The sequence below is a fragment of the Vulpes lagopus genome, chromosome 16 (assembly GCF_018345385.1).
Source record: "Vulpes lagopus strain Blue_001 chromosome 16, ASM1834538v1, whole genome shotgun sequence".
Taxonomy (NCBI): domain Eukaryota; kingdom Metazoa; phylum Chordata; class Mammalia; order Carnivora; family Canidae; genus Vulpes; species Vulpes lagopus.
The window spans coordinates 35,999,715-36,018,353 of record NC_054839.1 but is presented as its reverse complement, the minus strand read 5'-3'; the positions used below and the strand labels follow the sequence as shown (position 1 = coordinate 36,018,353).

The window sequence follows — 18,639 nt, the reverse complement described above, 5'->3', positions numbered from 1 at the left end:
CACCTGAAAGCAGCCGGGCCCCTGGAGTGGGCAAGGAGAGAACACAGGGGCGCCCCCCCCCCCCATGGTAGGCAGCACTTTTAACAAGCAAGTGAACTTACGTAGGAGGATGTCTCACAAGCAGCAGGAGGAGTAGATCTCGCAAGTGGCCCACCAGAATCGTTAAAGTTCCTGTAGAGGCCGAGGGGGTCTACAAGCGGACCGCCCTGGTGGATGCTCTGGGAAGGCTGCAGCCCCGCAAACCCTCCTAGTGCGGTAACTGCGGGCGGTGCAAGGAGCCGGCTTTCCAAGGATGGGGGGGGGGTGGCGTGTCAGGCTCCTGGGCCTGCCTGCAGCCCGGACCCGCTCACAGGGCTACCTGGAGGTCACGTACTCTGGTTGACCTCCTGCAACACTCCAGCCCTGGCGACTCCCTGTTACAATCTGGTAGCGCGGCCTTCCACGCTGTGCCGGGGAGGTGGGCGAGGGGCTTTGTTAGCAGGCAGGCGGCTCGTCTGCTGTCCATCATTGGAGGCAACGCAACCTGGGCAATACGGATGCATGCCAGCCAAGCACAGATGGAGACAATGATTCCCAAAATAAGTAACAACTCCCTTCCCCCCCCCCCACCAAGAACCCTATGATCCAAATCACAGTAAGTTTCCAGGGCTAAGGGTCAGAGCATGGAGGGCATTTCCCTGGGTCTTTCATGCAATTTCATAAAGATGATACATTAGACTCATCAGACATGAATGCACCACGTTTTGTTCACGCAATAGCACAAGTGACTTCTTGGGAAGCTCTAGAAATGGCCAAGGCTCTTGGATTTTGGAGGACAGATTTTTTTTGTTACAGACATTTCAGTGTTTATTAAGGACAGGGTTTGTTGGCTGTCATCTAGGTTCTGCTGGGCGAATTTAGTGTGTTATAACTTCCTCCAGACCAACGGAGTTGGAACAAAGGCCGTGGCCAAATGATCCTACTAGTGGAAAACAGAATGTGCCATTCTGGTTTTGAGGAGAGGAGGGTTGGCAGCTTTAGGAATTTGACCTGGTGGTGCACACCAGAAATGTTGGCCAGGGGAGGCAGCACTGTCAGGGGTGAGGAGGTGAACTGGGGGTGGGATATGCAAGGTGGGGACCCCAGTCTTCTCCCTTCCTTCAGTGGCCTGAGCTGCATTTTAGATGTAGTGTATTTCCATAGGTCTGGCTTGCAGCAAGACAATAGGATCCCATGGGAGACACTGAGTAGATACCCCTCACCCAGAGGTTTGAAGAAAGTCACCCATCCTGGTGAGACTGGAAATTCAGCAAATACTGCAAATTCCAGTATGTATGTCTTCCCAGGCATGATGGGACTTGGTGTCTCAGCAGCACAGTACCTTGATCCGTGGTGAGAATTGGGGCAGTGGCTATTTCCTCTGCCTTCCTCTGCCTTTACATGTTGGATGTCTTAGTAGGGTTCCCCTATATGTCATATGGGGCCAAAAGCCCTACTGGTCGACCATTCAAATTGAGAACAAAAGACGCCCCCCAAAATTAGACAGCAATAACTGACAAACAAGATGGGTTCCCTCATGTCAGGGGAGAGAAACCAAAACTGTAATCAGCTCGAATGACCTTGAGGAACAAAACCAGTCAGCACAGCCTGAAGTGACAAACCTGCACAAAACTCAGCAAAATTCACAAAAAAAGACCCTTGCAACATACGCGCTTCAGTGGCTGCCACATACTGAAACTGCTACAAGAAATCGTGAGCTATATCCTGCTTGCCACTCTGCTCCTACAGCCTGCAGTTTGGGATTTGAATCAAACCCAGCTCCATAAAGGGAACAAAACTTGTGGGTTTTGCCTGTTTAACTCAGCGCCTAAACCTTCCCCTTTGGAGAGTACTTTCAGTTTGTAGCCAAAGGCTGCTGCATCTCCCCAGTTTGCAAACTACACAGCAATAAAGCTTTTGCTTGCCTCTGACTAAATCCTTGCATTCCAGGATGGTTTTTTGTTGTTGTTGTTGTTGTTGGCAGGATGTATTAAAGCCTGGGGTAGTACCTTAGTCCACCTAGCCAAGATGGTTTTGCTTGTTAGTAATTTAATCTGCTGCTTTAATATCCCATTCTTCCTTTCTGCCAACCCTGCTGCTTTCAGGTTATGGGGAAGATAGACCTTCCATTCAGTGTCATGTTCTTTTGCCTAATTTTGCATATCAGAACCTTCAAAATGTGACTTACAGTTACTATCTATTCCACAAAGGCATTCATACATGGTACTCAGTGTCTCTAATCCCTTGATGGTGGCAGCCTGGCTTGCGAGGCATCAAGAAAAAGCTTGGGTTAGGCCAGATGTGGTGTCCACACAAACGAAGGCATTATTTTGAGCCATCACCTGAAGGGAAGGGGCCAATATAATCCACTTGCCAATCCCTCACCAGTTGGGAACTCTGGTGGATGGCCCTAAGACTCTTTTGGGAGTTGCCTTGGATGTTTAGAACACACATAGCATGCTTTTACTGCATTAAGCAAATGCCTGTATTTCAAGGGAATGTTGACATCCTTGGCAATACACCACCTCACGTGAATGCTGTGGTGGCCACTTTCCTATGCACCCAATCTCTTATATTTACTAAGGGGTCAGTTGCCAGGTAGAGCTCATACCCAGGCTAAGGCATTAGCCTCTTGATGTGGAAAGCAATGAAGACAGCTTCAGGCTCTTGCAGACGAAGCCAAATGTCTTTCCACAACCTAACCCCATAAAGGCTAATTCACAATCATCCACTCCTTGGTTTACTGTTGTCCAAAGCCATAAGGCTAAACTCTTGAGAACAGCTCAACTGACGGTGCAAAGGGTTAATGGCCAGGGTTCCTGAGTGGTCCCCAGCCAAACTGCTCTTGAGTTCAGCCCACTGGCTGCTATGGTTTGTTCCTCTTTCCCTCCAGATGGTGTCAGTGTTGGGCTGGACAGCGATCGCAATCCTTGTGGATGGGTTGGCCCAAGGAGACCCATGTGTACACTAGGCATCAGCGAAAAATTTCCCCACTTCCTCCCCATAGACCACACGAATAGGGGCAGGAGCATTTAGAGGATCTATATACTACAGAACCTAGTAGTACCCACATTTCCGTTTGTGTGTGTGTGTGTGTGTGTGTGCGCGCGGCGCACGTGCACATGTTTACACCACTGATTATATTTCTCTGGAGAACTCCTGATTTAAACTGAGTAGTAGGAAGAGAGATTAGTGGTTGTAGCTATAAAGAGATAGCATGAGGGATCCTTGTGATTAAAGTATTCTGGGTCTTGACTGTGGTGATGTTCCTATGAATCTATTCTTGTAATCAACTTGTATAAAACTAAACACACATGCACACACAAATGAGTGTATGTAAATCTAGTGAAATCTGAGTAAAGCTGATAGATGATATCACTGTCTACTTCCTGGATTTGCTACTGTACTATATTTATCCTTTGGCGAAAATGTTATCCTTAGGGAAAATGGGTGAAGGGTACATGGGATATCTCTTTGCTATTTCTTGTAACTGCATATCATCTATAATTATCTAAAAAAACGTGTAATTTTTCAAAAAAGCTAAGTAAATTATGCAATGGATACCACATTCCAAGTTAAGAGCAAATTCATCATGAGAATTTGCAAAGCTCTCTGAAACCTAATTTTGTGACCTCAGCTGTCCATCCATCTCCAAACTACAAAACAGATTTAAAGCTATGAAGTAAAGAATTGATGTGGGCAGATAGCTATTGGTGAGAGCTGTAGGTTGTTTCAGGTTAAAGACTCTCCAGTCACCCATGGGAGGTGACAGGTGTCTATCTCTCATCTGAAGTCTAGGAAAGCAACTTCAGTGGGACCACTTAGAGGACCTGACTTTTATCCACTAATGGTTATTCGACACAGAGGGCCAGTACCTCCCTCAGGCTTGAATTTCACAAAGTAAGAATGTGTGTTTGGCTTATTGCTCTGACAAAGGTACAGAGAGTTTGCTGCTTTGGGGGCACTCTTCCAATATGCCTGGCATTGGTTGAGGAAAAGAATACCTAAGTGTTTACTATGAATACATGTGGCTCTAATGCAAGAATGATAGATGTAGAAGATAGCTGGGCCTCACACTGAACACTTAATAGATAAAAAGACTCCTAAGTAATACATGTACATTTGGTTGCATCAAGGCAATGGCAGGCAAATCCCCAGGGATGAGGCAAGTGTCCCCCCCCAAACCCTCAGATAGTCAGTTGTAAATAGTTGTCAAATCTGAATGCTAAATTATCATTCATTGTAGACAATTAGAAGCTTTATACATCCTGCCTCATGCCCCTAACCTTCCTTCCCTAAAAATACATTGTGCTATTAAATCATTTGCCTGTTTGCTCTGTGATCAGATTCTTCATTCTTGCTCAGCTCTGTTCTATATTGCAGGAAATTTCATTTCCCAAGAACTTGCCCATCTCCATTTGGTCCCTGGTGTCTAATGCTTATTGTCTCACAGTGACTATGGGGGGGGGGAAAGAAAAAATCATACATAAAGCATATACTAAAAAGCACCAAAATCTATTAATGGAAGGAACTAACATTCAGCATATAGAAATCCAGGCATATGACAACCAAATAGATTTAATTGAAAGATCCAACTCAACAGGAGCCCCTTTTCCTTTGTAAATTTAATGAGTTAAAAAAAGGGGGCTGACTAGTAATAACATTTCTCCCTCCCAGCTCCTACACTTGGTGTAGAAGCCAACAATACTATTTAATAAAATAAATTTAAATAATTTTTATTAAGTTCAGTCTTTTTTTTTTTTTGAAAATAACAGATTGAAATACATCATTGGATATGAGTACACACCATAAATAGAAAATAGAGGTACACAGTGCTGGCAATATATGGATCAACTCTTCTATTTCTTTTTCCATAATGTAGTAGACCAAATCTGACACACAATTAGCATTGTTGAAAGAGCAGCCAAAGAACCAAAAACATGGTTCAAAACTACTAGCAAGAGAGCTTAACACAATGGATGAACTACCAAAAATATTTACCGTCTACTGGGGAGCTAACTTTATTACAGCATTGAATTCTACTATATCTATAGTGATTTTTAATGTGTGTGTATACACACACACAAACATATATATATGTATATATATATATTTGGTCCATATATATATATATATATATATATATGATTTTTCTTAGAGAGTGTGTGAGCAGTGGGAGGGGCTCAGACCAACTCCCCACTGAGTGCAGAGGTAGACTTCAGGCTTGATCCTATGATCCCAAGATCTTGACCTGAGCCAAAATCAAGAGTTGGACTCTCAATCCACTGAGCCACCCAAGACACCCCTAAATTTATATTCTGGTTAAGTTTTACTGCTTATTAAAGATGCGAAATTTACCATAGTCTACTTTGTATTGACTGACATTTTACAGTTCAAGTAAAGCATAGAAATGTTACATCCTTTCACATGACTTTACACTTCCTCAGTTATACTATAATTGTTTTAAGTATTTTCTCTCCTTACATTGAGAATAACACCAAACTGTGTTATAATTTTTGCTTCCACAAACCTGGAGGTCCTCCAAAGAGAAGGGCTTAAAACTTCTTGAAGGCTGGATCCTCAGCACAAAAGCCTGAGGATTCACTCCAACTTGTATGGATGGGGGAGATTGTTTGGATTGAAGACATTTAGATGGAGAAAGGCTCAATAATAATTGAAATAGAATTTTTTTCCTCCCTGTTCAGCTTCATGGTCAGATTAACAATAATTTTATTTAGGAAAAAATATAAGGTATCTTCTATTATACCCTTACTGGGATTGCAAATTCATATTCAGAATTAAGTTCACAATGCTAAAACTATTTTTTAGTTTATTAAATATTTTTATAGATTTTATGTAATTTAATGATTTTGTAGAACTATTGGTTGGCTTTTACAGTGTCTGCATAGTTATAAGCCCCCACCCATCCCCAACTATGCCCTGCCCTGACAAAAGATTTGCTAGTCATTTTCTACAACATATTTGCCAGTCTCCCAGACAGTGGTCCTCAACCTTCCTATTCACTAGAAATATCTGAGAAATGTAAGCCTTACCCCTAGCCCTAATCCCCAGAGATTCAAATTTAATTGGACACAGTATTTCTCAAATTCCCTTGATGCATCTAATGTATGGCCAAGGCACCTTACTGGCATGTGCTCTGACTTGAGGCAATCAAAATTCTCAGGTAATCTGACTTAAGAACAAGGAAGAGAAAATAATGGGCTCCCTTCTGTCGGCTGGGTCTTATGCTCCTGAATAATGGAAAGGTCAAGAGGTGAATAAGAGAAACAAATATGTCCACAATGAGGGAAAAAAGAAGCAGTCCCCAAGAGGAGCAGAGGGGTAAAAGTAAGAGGGACCATGGCTTGAGGTTCCATTTACTCCTCTGTCTCTATGACCAATTCCTTTTGCTCTTTAACTATTTGCAGGAATTAGTTTTTGTTATGCCAACCAAAGAAGGCCTAATTGATCCAATGGTTCAATTCAAAATCTCTAGCTCATTAACCTATAAATACAAATGACGCTACCACAACAAGTGTCACTTATTACCTGATAGACTCTTAGCATTTAGGCATTTATCCTCTGTGTTTGAATCAATTGAGGCCATTTTACTATAGATCTATAGATGCTGGGTCATAAGAGTTGAATATTACAACTATACTCAAAAGTCCCAACATAGTAGAAATTTGATGATAATGTGTGTGTGAGTGTGTGTGTGTGTGTGTGTGTGTGTATGTGATTAAACAGGCTACTTACCTTAGAATAAAGTTGGTGAGCATTGGTAAGACAAATGATCTGGTTGAAATAAATAAAAAATAACATGAAAAGAATACCTGGTAGAGTGTTTTACCTAGAGGAAAATGTATCCATCCCTTTCCTCAATCCCTATACAACTATTTAATTCACAAAGCACGTTGTATTATTCTCTAGAAGGTGGATGTACAATTGGGTTCACTATTACTACTTCTCAGGAAGTCCCTAAGTCAGTACCCTCTTAACACCAGCTCCATGCCCACTACACATTAGAAGATGCTCAATGAATCTTTTCTCACTGAAAGTAAAATTTCCTATTCCAACAAAATGATCAGCTCCTCTGGGACAACAGCTAAGTTTCCCACTTGAGTCATTACAACATCTAGCACAGTGCTTTGTGCAGAATAGAGGCTTTATTAATGAATCTGTTTAAATGAATAAATGAGGATCAGTTCAGCTTTTATATACCAGTTGTACATATTAAAGATAAATGTTAGCACCAAGCCTACACATAAGTAAAAGTGATAGTTTTTACAATGCCATTTACAATAACGTTTTAATTCTATTAACATCTCTACTTCCCATATTGTAAAAATGCAATCCATATAACTTTTATTTGTAATTTACTCTTGTCTGGTAATAAATAGCTTTTGTTCATATTGTAGTTTTGCTAGTCCCAATGAGAACAACATGGGGAAAAACCTTAAATCATTACCAAATTCCACTAACATCCAAAGACTGTATGATGTTCTAGTACAAGCCTTACTGACATAAACACAGGAAGACAGAAGACAAAAATGTGTTTGTAATGGTCACACAAACATTTTAAGTTTTTATTAGGGAAAATCATATTTTGTTAATTCATGAAATAATTTCTTTTGACAGAAAAAAATCCATTTTCCATTCTCTTGGGAACGTTTAGAATATTCACAGAGATAGTAACCCAATATTTGTTCATATGCAGCATTTTGGATTGATTAAAACGTGTCTATATTATTAAAAGATATTGGAATTTCAAAGTTTCTAAAGTCATTTTTTCCAATGATAGAGAATGAAAGCAAAACACTAAGAGTTACAAATCTACACTCTTATAGATATGGGAATAATATATTTTGTTCCATCAACATGTCTACTTTACATTATTCAGCACAAAGCTTTGTGAAATAAGAATCATGGGAATATAAGAATATAAAGGAAAAGGGTACAAATAACAGCTTCATAAACTGAGAAATGTACATAAATAAATCATGTATATGTGGGCAGTTTGCTTAGCTGGCAAGAAACAAAATATGGAAAATCTGCTTGTTAAACAATAACTACAGAGTGTGCTTTTATGATGTTTTTCAGCACAGTAATTCATATTAGAGATAGAAGCAGTTGCATGTTAAATAAAATCATTGAGCATTGTTCCCCTCGCATTGCAAAGAGCTGACTTATGTTGTTTTTAGATGCCTCCCATTAGAAAGTAAATATTCCTTCAATGCTATGCATTTCACAAAATTTAATAAAGACGAACTGTAAATAAAGTCACAGGGAGATTTCAGACAGTTTTATTAGGAGATTGTTGAAAAGAAAAAAGAAAATTAAATACAATAACAGTAAACGTGGTTCTCACATTGAAACCAGGCTCAAAGAACTAGGCTACCATAGAAAAATTTCCAATTCTTGCATTATGATGTAAAAACAGATTTTTGTACAGATTTTGTACAACAAAATTCGTAATAACCTTTTCTCATTTTTAGAAAACTTTAAATATATAGATAAAAATAGACAATTTTCATAGGTCCTACATGAAGATGAGTATGTTCTGTTCCAAGGGCTTGCATAGAGCGCAAATGTGGTTATAATATAGAACAACTAGACATTAATATTTTTAGGATTACAAAAGCATGGAAACCATAAAATGGGCACAATTTTACTTGTCTATACCAAAAAAATAAAAACCCAAACAAACAAACCAAAAACCCAAAAACAAAAACAAATTTCAAACCGACCTGTATAACTAAAAAAGGAGAAAAAACTTAAGTTACAGACTTAAAATAACATTTCATGAATTGTAATATTTACAACATGTTAGTAAGATTCTCTCTTAACATATAGCTGATAGCTTCTTTCTTTAATTCTTGCTAAAATTCCTTTTATACCAACCAAACACTAAAGCATTCTCAAAGGTCTTGAAAGTATGCATTTTAAAACTATTTAACCTACTTAACAGGTGACTCTATGCAAGGAGCAGAGCAATGGCTGATTCTACTACTTAGGTAAGTTGTAGGCTTTTTAAAAAATCTTTTAAAAAATGTATGATTCAAAAGCTTGCCACAAGTCCCTCCAATTTTAAGTGTTGTAATCCTTTAAAGACTGCATACAGGGAAAAGCAAGAAATACAACGAGGAATAGAATCTCTTGTGCTCAAACAACAAAAGATGGCTATGGAAAAACTATGCTTCGAAAACCAAGTTTCTACAAAGCATTTACTAATAGTATTTTAAATAAAAATATTGCTCCCTTTCAAGCAAGCTAAAATAGGAACTGTATATATAACTTTTTTTTACTGTAGTAAAAAATGGACTTAGCTGGTTAATAGCAAACTACACAAAAGAAATATGTTCCAGTATTGCAAGGAAGACCTAAAAACTATAGAAGCTTAGTGCCAGAGTATCTATAATGTTAATTTCCTCTCTTAGCCAAATGATTAGTACCAAATCAGAACTATCTTTAAACATTTTTAAGCTAGTTTTCTTGGACATTTGGGATTTTGCTCTTTATGGTAATAAATAATGCTATGATCAGAAAATTTTAAGATGACAGCAAAATCATAAAATGCACAGCGACCGTCCTGATTCATAATATCAGTCTTTAAAGGTGTAACTCCAGATTAATAAAAACAAAGAGAAGGTAACTACAGTGTGTAATAAGCACTGTTTGCAGCTTTACTTCCAGTTATCTGCACAAAAGTGAAAACACATACTGTAACTTTCAAAAAGACAGTGAAAATAACACATAGGCACCCTTCCCTCTGACGGGGTGGGGGGGAAGCACAACACATTTTAACTTTATCACTCAGCGCTACATGGTATTGGACTGATACATCAAGGGTTTGTTAGGTTTTGTTTTTCAGCAACATTAACATAATATGACATTAACATATAAAAATATTTCTGGTGTTTTGATTTACTGTTCAGCCACAATCCATTCTCAATAGTGCAGTTTGGGGCACTAACTAGGGTTCAATATACAAATAAAAGTGGCTGACACAGAGTTCTGATGTCACCAGATGCTTAAGATCTCATTCATTAATACTGTGACTCCAGACAAATATTTACATGCCTGCATGCGTTAAAACCAGAAAGGTGTCTTTCTGACTAACAGGGTGACAAAACATATTTTCTAAAATTCTCATTTTCCTAAACTCTAGTATACTACTGCATACATAATACCTTCCTTGTATGTTTTATGTTTATATACTGTACATGTGACCAACAGTTTGAATAAGAAGCATCATTATTATTTTAAAATCTATATGCCACTACCAGTTTGGAATGAAAACATGTTACATTTATTTTTTTTTTTTTTAAGAAAAAAGACCTTCAGTGAAACCTTTTGGCTTATATTCAATGCTTCTTTTCAGATATGCAAAATGTTATTTCACTGGGTTGTTGTCAACATCCAATTGTTGGTCTTTTGGAAGTATGTGAAAAAAATCTTCAGGAGAAAACCCACAATTAGTTTAAAATCGAATGTAATAGAATATTACTCTTTGATTTATTGATTTTTTTTGTTTTTTTGTTTTTATTTTTTGTTTTTTTTTGTTTGTTTTTTGTTTTTTGTTTTTTTAGGAATCCTCTATGCCCCCTACAAGTTCATTTCCAAGTGTTCTTGCTGGTTTCTGGAGGACATAATTCTGAAGGTCTGAGTGATCACTGGTACAAGAGTCTTTTGATGTGCTCAGATCCAGAATTTTCAGAGGAGGAAAATGGTTCATTCCATTAAAAAAACAAAGCCAGGCCTTATTCAGGCCTGCCTTTAACTCTGTATACAAGTGTCCAGCAGCAAAGTTGCAGTGTTATTAACTGTAAGAAGTTTGATACTTGTACATTTACAAACATTCTCAGGTCTCTGGTATGAACCACAGGTGAAAATCAATGGAGGAAACTTTTTTTTTTGTAGAATACTTAAACTTTTAAAGAACATTAATACACAAAATTGAGGAAGTTCCCTTAAAAGGACTTTATTTTTTCCGAACTTTCCAATGACGAATGTCTGCAAAGTTCTTTACTATAACATGGATTTCTTCAACAGGAAAAATTCAGTACATGACAGTAGTTTTCAAATACAGTCTTCCATCTAAAAATGAACAATAAAGAAATAATTAATTTCATGACATCTGGGGGACAATTATGAATATAAAAAGCAAGTAGCCTGGTATAAAATTTGTAGATTTTATTCGATTTTCGCTTGTTTAGGAAGTAACGTTTTCCACATATCCTTAAAGTTAATTTCATAATTATGTTGTTTCCATGATCAGAAGGAATACAGAATTTCTAGTTCTCATAAATATATATTTGTTATTTTGATATCAGTTTGAGAGCACTCAGAAAACAGATAAGAGTATGCGTGTGTGGGTGTTACTGATATGCAAAGCTAGTTGATTTCTGTTGAATGACAATTCCTTCCTCCAAGCTTGCAGAACCAAATTTTCTCTGAATGCACTCAGGTGTGTCTCCATCACGACAGACTGAGCTCCCACCTCACTCCTTAGCAGTGTTGTTAAGCATACCATTTAATGTACCTATTGTGCACATTTGTTGCTACTTATATGAAAGCCATCTAGGTTATTTCATCACTGTCAAGGAACTATATAGTCTTTCCTCCTTGAAGTGAAATTAGCCAAACAATTAAATGTTAAGACGGAAATATATTACTCAACTTTTACCAATTAAGAAACCCACGGTTACGTGAAAAAGCAAATCAAATATTGGACACATGCAATAATCCCATTCGAATGAGACAGAAATAAGAAATGGGAAATTATGGGACGCCTGGGTGGCTCAGCAGTGGTTGATGTCTGCCTTTGGCTCAGGGCGTGATCCTGGGATCTGGGGATGAAGTTCCACATCAGGCTCCCTGTGAGGAGGCTGCTTTTCTCCCTCTGCCTATGTCTCTGCCTCCCTTTCTCTCTGTGTCACTCATGAATAAATAAATAAAATCTTAAAAAAAAAGAAATGGGAAATTAAAAATCCAGAGGAAAAACAAAACAAAATGTAAGCTCATTTCTCAAATGTAGCATGCTTCAAGCTGCCAACTTTGTGGTGTGGACTAAATTTTGGATATATTTGTATAAAATATATCTAAATTCCAATTTATAAGATCTACAGTAGAAGGTAATAAGAAAATTTTTCCAAGCATTTTTAAAACTGAATATTGCCATAAATGTTTGCAAAATGACTGGTAGCTGACCGATAGTGTTAAAATATAAATAAACAATCTACAATAAATCCAGGAAATAGAAAAATACAGTCTAAATATGTGCAGCTCTCACTTTCAACATTAAGTTCATTGAATTCTTTCACATAATATATAGTAGACACAGTAACTCATAAGGAACTTAAAACCAATGTTAAACCACTTTTTACTTCATAGAAATACTGGTGTGCCCAAATTTTACATCCCTATTCTGTTTGATTTTAGCTTAAACTCTACAGTCGGAATATGACCTCTAAAACATCATAGAACTCTGTTTTATTCATTGATATATCCCCCAAACCTAGTACATGTTCAATAAATATTTGTTATACATATGAATCAGAGACAAGTTTTGTGAGACTTACACGAAGTAGATATTGAAATAAATAAAATATATATTTAACATATTACATTCTTAACATCCAATATCCACCATTTGCCTTCAACAGCATGAAAACCAATGTCCATCATATCAATCTCATACTGGCTAATTTCTAATAAGATATATCAAGTATTGGTTACCTCAATAAAATTAATCCAATTCAACTTTAATAATAACATTTATTTGTTATTAATAACATTATTATTAAATTATTGTTATTAATATCATTATTTATTTATTAGGATCTCTAAACATCCTTATCTTCCCTGTTCAATAATCATATATCAACATTATTTTTAATATATACAACATCTAATAATGACAGTGACTATCTGTTCCCCCTAAGTGGCATACACACTTGGATATATATTATCTGAGATTCACAAATGAAAATATATTATTAAACCAACTATTTTTGAGCCATGACTTAAAGGCATGCAAAACTATGCTCAATAATCACCTTAGAAATGTTGTCTAAAAACATTTTACTTCATGGTCAGTAACAATAATCTTTCATTAATGCTAAATATTACTATAGCTCCCAAGTAGCCATTGTGATAATATTCAATAAAGATAGAAATTTCCTAAATCAAGTATTAAACTAATACCAAAATCAAAGTCATAACATTTTAATGAAAATTTCTTTCGAAGGATACAACAGTATCATATTAACATATTATGAAATATTTATTGTTTTTGCATGGAACATGGTCTGATTTCTTGTTTGCTTGATTACACCCACCCGTGGGACAAAACTATGTTTTTCTCACTTACATTAGAGATATAAATATAGATATATAGATAACTTTTTAGTTTTAGCTTAGCAGGAATTTCAATTATTCACTTTAGAAATAAACCTAATAAACTTGGTATTTATAAAAATAAGCTAAATTTTCAGCTTTTCATTTACTTAGTACCAGGTGGCTAAAATTTGCACCTTTTTAGGGATAACTTTGATCATAATGATTTTTACTATGTAAGGCAACACATTTTATAAAAATCTAGTCATAGAGGATTCAGAAGCAACTGAAGGAATACTATATTTTTACCAAAGTTTTCTAAGTCTTAACCTTTAATTACTTCATCCCTACTTCTTTATCCTTTGAACTGTCTCAGTATTTCTGCTATATATAATTATGTTGAGAGCATTATTTCCACTCTTACCTTAAAAAAAAAAAAAAAAAGGCAATGTTTCCTAGCACTAGACAAGGGGACAACTTTCCCCAAATTCAAATTACCTCACAATATCTATGGAAAAGTATTTGCTCATAATTAACATTTCAGGGTTTGTTTTGATTTTTTAAAATCTTTGCACATTGAAAAAGAAAAAAAAATAAAATCTTGAAAAACAGCTTTTGAATCTTCCATGCTGTCTACAGCCTGATAGGTAGAAAGATTCTAGCAGCAAAGAGTTGTTACCCAAAAATAATTCACTGAGCGTAAATACTTGTTTTGAGAGATTTACTAGCCAAATTCTTCACCAAGGCCTACCAGGTGCTACATAATTTGATACAATATTTTCCTCTCTAATCTTATCTATTACCACTTTCCCCTCTTCCATGACCCTGGCTCTCCTTTGCATTCTAGGACATGCCAAGCTCTGTACTGTGTTGGAATATTCAGGCCTGTTCTTACTTATAAAATCTAGAAGGTAAATACCTCCTCCTTCCCTGTTTATTTTTCTGCTCCCTTATATGGAACTTCTCTAGATAGAGAGCTCCTATTTATTCTTTAATATAAGCATCCTAGGAATGAACTCCTTAGCATTTGTCTCACTTTGAAGTTACATCTGGGGAGCCTACTACACAACTGAGAACCACAGAAGTAGCATCCATATCTCTTATCCCATCAGTATTAGAATGACAGCATTCAGCATGAGGCTTGCCTTAAAAATTTTATGCAGTCTCAAATAACAAACTTTTGGAGAAATAAATCAATATGCTTATATGACAAAAATAATTACCTTTAGCATTTTAATGTCTGCCTGAAACTAAATTTTATTTTATTTTATTATTTTATTTTATTTTATTTTATTTTATTATTTTATTTTATTTTTGGAGGAGGGATGAAGGGATAGGAAGAGAGATAATCTTAAACCGGCTTCATGCCCAGCATGGAGCCCCATATAGGGCTTCATCTCACCACCATGATATCATGACATGAGTTGAAATTGTGTCAGAAGCTTAACCAACTGAGCCACCCAGGCATCCTTAAAACTAAATTTTAAAATGAAACTATATTCATTAAAAAATATAACAATGATATTTATTTTGAAAGCATCTTTATCACAGGTCATATATAAAATACATTTATAAAAATAATATACATTATATTTATATTCTCAGTATCTTATCTACTATAATTCTACTCTTAATAAATGTCTCCTTGCATTTTTGACTAATGTTCCTAACAGATGGACAAATGTATCAAGCATTAAAGATGCCAGCTATAAAATAGATCCCACCTGCTACAGTTAAGGCATTTCCATGATTAAATAATACTTGGGCATCAGAGATTATCTGCCTTAGAATTAACTAGAAGCAGATATACACCAGGCACAGACAGACCCTGGAGAGTAACTGTCTCTCCTTTCGACCACAAAGCCTAACTTTCAAATCAATTCTACTTTATAATTTTGTCATCTTTATTGAAACATACTTACGGATAATTGAAAGTCTGTAAGGAAAAAAATAATTTTATATTGTTCTGGAGAAATTATACTGGTCCTGAAAGCCACAGCAAATATCTCCATTTGTATGTACCTAGAGAGCTAACAACAAGCCTCTGAATTATAGGACTATGGGTCTATCTCAGGCTTCTGATAACAAACCACCTGAGTAAAAGTTGAATGGCAAGGGTGCTAGGAAAGATATATGGGCCCATAATTCACACTGAGCTACGTTTTTATGTTATATAATAATGGTTTCAATATTTCCCTTTCTTGAGTCTTTCAACAGCAAGCAAAGCCATGGGGCCATAGAGAAGGCTCTACAAAAACAAGCTATAGACGAAGGTCATTCCATGGCTAAGACTTGTTATTCAGAGGTGTGTGTTGTTTGCATCTGAAAACTCAGAGGTCTTATCTATGTATTTTGCTTTAAGGGCTGCCCTTTGTACATTATACTTACCTTCTAACTAGATAATCTTAACACCTATCCACTATTTTTTGTACTATATTTATTTCTGCACGTGTTGACCACAGAAAAACATGTTTTCTGTTTCTTCTTGTTGCTGGGCCAGGTTTACCAAAAAATTATCCCTTAATACCTCAAATGGATGAGAGTTTTTTTTTTTAAATCAAGTAAATTAGCAATAAAGGCAATAATTATTAGTAGCATAGCTAATATTTTCTGGCATTTGTGTTCAAGATACTTTATAGGTTTTAAGCCTGAACTTCCCAACAACTCAACAAAATATATCTCCTCAGTGCCTTTTACCTTTTCTTAAATATTTTATTTATTTATTTGAGAGACAGAGAGAGAGAGAGCACATGAGCAGGGTGGGGGAAGGGAGCAACAGAGGAGAGGGAGAGGGAGAAGTAGACTCCCCACTGAGCAGAGAGCCCATCTCCATCTCCATCCCAGGGACCTGGGATCATGACCCAAGCCAAAGGCAGATGCTTAACTGACTGAGCCACCCGGGCACTTTCTTAGTGCCATTTAGAAGTAGGCTATTAAGCTTGAAAAACTTATGTATCTTGCACATTTTCACAGAGCTAGCAAATAAAAGTGCAGGTATTTGATATGTGTATGAACCCAAATTTCACATCCAGTCCATTACATTTCCTTTCTTTAATAAGTAGTGGACTCTCATTGCAGGAAATACCATGCCTCTGACTTGGAGGGGTAAGGGCTTGACTCTCAGTACCTTTAGCCTGCCTGCCCTGTGGATCTATTCCTTGCTATCTTCCCCAAGACAGCAAGGAATAGATTCTGCATTCTTTCAGTATGCAGAATTTCAACTGAATAAATTGAAATGAGAACTAGAATTCTGATGGTTTGGTTTCAGACAAAATATCTTTCCTTTAACACTATGATTATTTGCTTTTGTATGGGAGGTTGATTTGACAGAAAAATCATCAAGATACACTTTGGGCATGGGAGTATTTAATTAAAAAGTCTATTCTAATTAAAAGCATTTGGGAGTAGGGAGTGAATGAAACTATTTAAATTACAAATTCCTAATAGTTCCAAAGTTCATTGTGATTTGATGCTTACAGCTATAATTTGGTGTATAAGAAAGTAGCTAGATCATGGAATAACTTATTGCAGGTGTAAATTTTAGTATATTTACTGTTACTATGCTGATTTAGATCTATAGATAATGACTTAAAATTTTTAAAAATCCCTTGTAAAAATGGATCTCAGCCTTTAATATTAAAGTTGAAGCTGGGGGACCTGGGTGGCTCAGTCACTTAAGGTTCCAACTCTTGATTTCAGCTCAGGTCATGGTCTCAGGGTCCTGAAATGGGGCCTTACATTAGGTTCCATGCTATGGGTAGAGCCTGCTTCGGATTCTCTCTTCATCTCCTTCTGACCCTCCTGGCTCTCTCTCTCTCTCTCCCTGACCGCTCTCAAAAAATATATAAATAAATACAGTTGAAGCCCTCAGATGGTACATATAGGAATATTATATATTAAGTATAATATATAATATTAATTATATATTAAGTATATCATTTGCTGTGGCAAAGGAGGAAGAGACAGGGGATCTGTCACAAAATTTCTAATTTTGGTTGATTTGGGTTCAGGTATTAATTTTACTATTTTGCTGTAATGTTTTTGCAGGTATTATTATATGTAGTTATTGGTAATGTCTAATACATATAGACAGATATAAAATTTAGCTTTCATTCTATATATACTTTAAAACTAGAGTATTGAATACCTTGATTATTTATTTTTAAAACTAATGAAATTTGTTCAATAACAATCACACTATATAACAAGATTTTTATATTAGAAGATAGCATACAAATTGGAACAATTTCAAATTGTTTAGTTGGATGACATTTGAAATCCAGTTCTTTCATTGTATGAAAATTATGTGAAATCATTAATAAGGGAGTATGCTAGTGAAAGATATCACATTATATACAAATAGATGTATATTCTAGTTTTGAACAGAACTTCCTTGCAAATATCCACAAAATCTCTAACATGTCTTTTGTACAAAGGGCTTAATAAATTACATTTCCTGTTAGGAAGTAGCTTGATTAAAAATGGCATCTATTTGTTCAAAACTTATATTCCAGACACCTATAATCTAACAAAATTTGCTGCTCTCACAAAACAGTTGTATGTGTATATATATCTCACTACTCCAGAACTGAGGAAAATATTAACATAACCAAGGGCAAACATATAAGATGATATATCCAGAAAGTTTAATATTTACTTAAAGAATATTAGTTTAATATTAGCCTTGAGCCTCTCTCAACATAATGTCCTAATCATGTGAAGTAAGAGAAACCAAAACAAGTGATGAAAACAAATGTTAATGATTCATGTGATATTTGATAAGACAACGAGAGGAAGTCAAAATAAAAGCAAACAAACAGGAACAGATGGGAAGGATCTTTGTCAAGTCATAACCCCTCTTCTAAAACCCCCAAAGGAAGAAGCTAATTAAAGAAAATATTGTTTCTTGCTTTTTTTATATAATTTTATATTTAGAGTAAGAACATTCTGCAACTGCTAAAGCAAAGAAGCAGAGACACAAAGTCTACATTTAACATGAGAAATATTTTAAGAGAGATTGATGTTCAGCACAGGCCCTTTTACAAGAGGATTCTGAGTAAATATCATTTCTTCTCATGAAATGCAGCTAATAACAGCCTAAGTGATTTCCAGAAGTTATATTCAAGGTTATGTTCAAATATAATTAAAAAGTAAAAACTGAAAAAGTTGCAACAAATTTTGAATTTTATGTAACTCAGCGTTTGTAGCTGCAGAAGTTGAGGCCCACAGAATTGGGTCAAAGTGAAAGACGACTAGATCCCAGATTCCTTTTGAATGCTCCAT

The 18,639-nt window shown here is 36.1% G+C and overlaps 1 protein-coding gene across 1 annotated transcript in view; it reads right to left on the bottom strand.

The window, feature by feature from the left end:
- Positions 1-8,305: 8,305 nt before the first annotated feature.
- The window catches only part of DACH1 (dachshund family transcription factor 1), a 423,674-nt gene continuing 413,340 nt past the window's right edge, over positions 8,306-18,639 (bottom strand). The window contains exon 11 of the mRNA XM_041731156.1: positions 8,306-11,115. Coding sequence (XP_041587090.1) covers positions 11,078-11,115 — 38 coding nt within the window. The 3' untranslated portion in view covers positions 8,306-11,077. The remainder of the gene's footprint in view (positions 11,116-18,639) is intronic.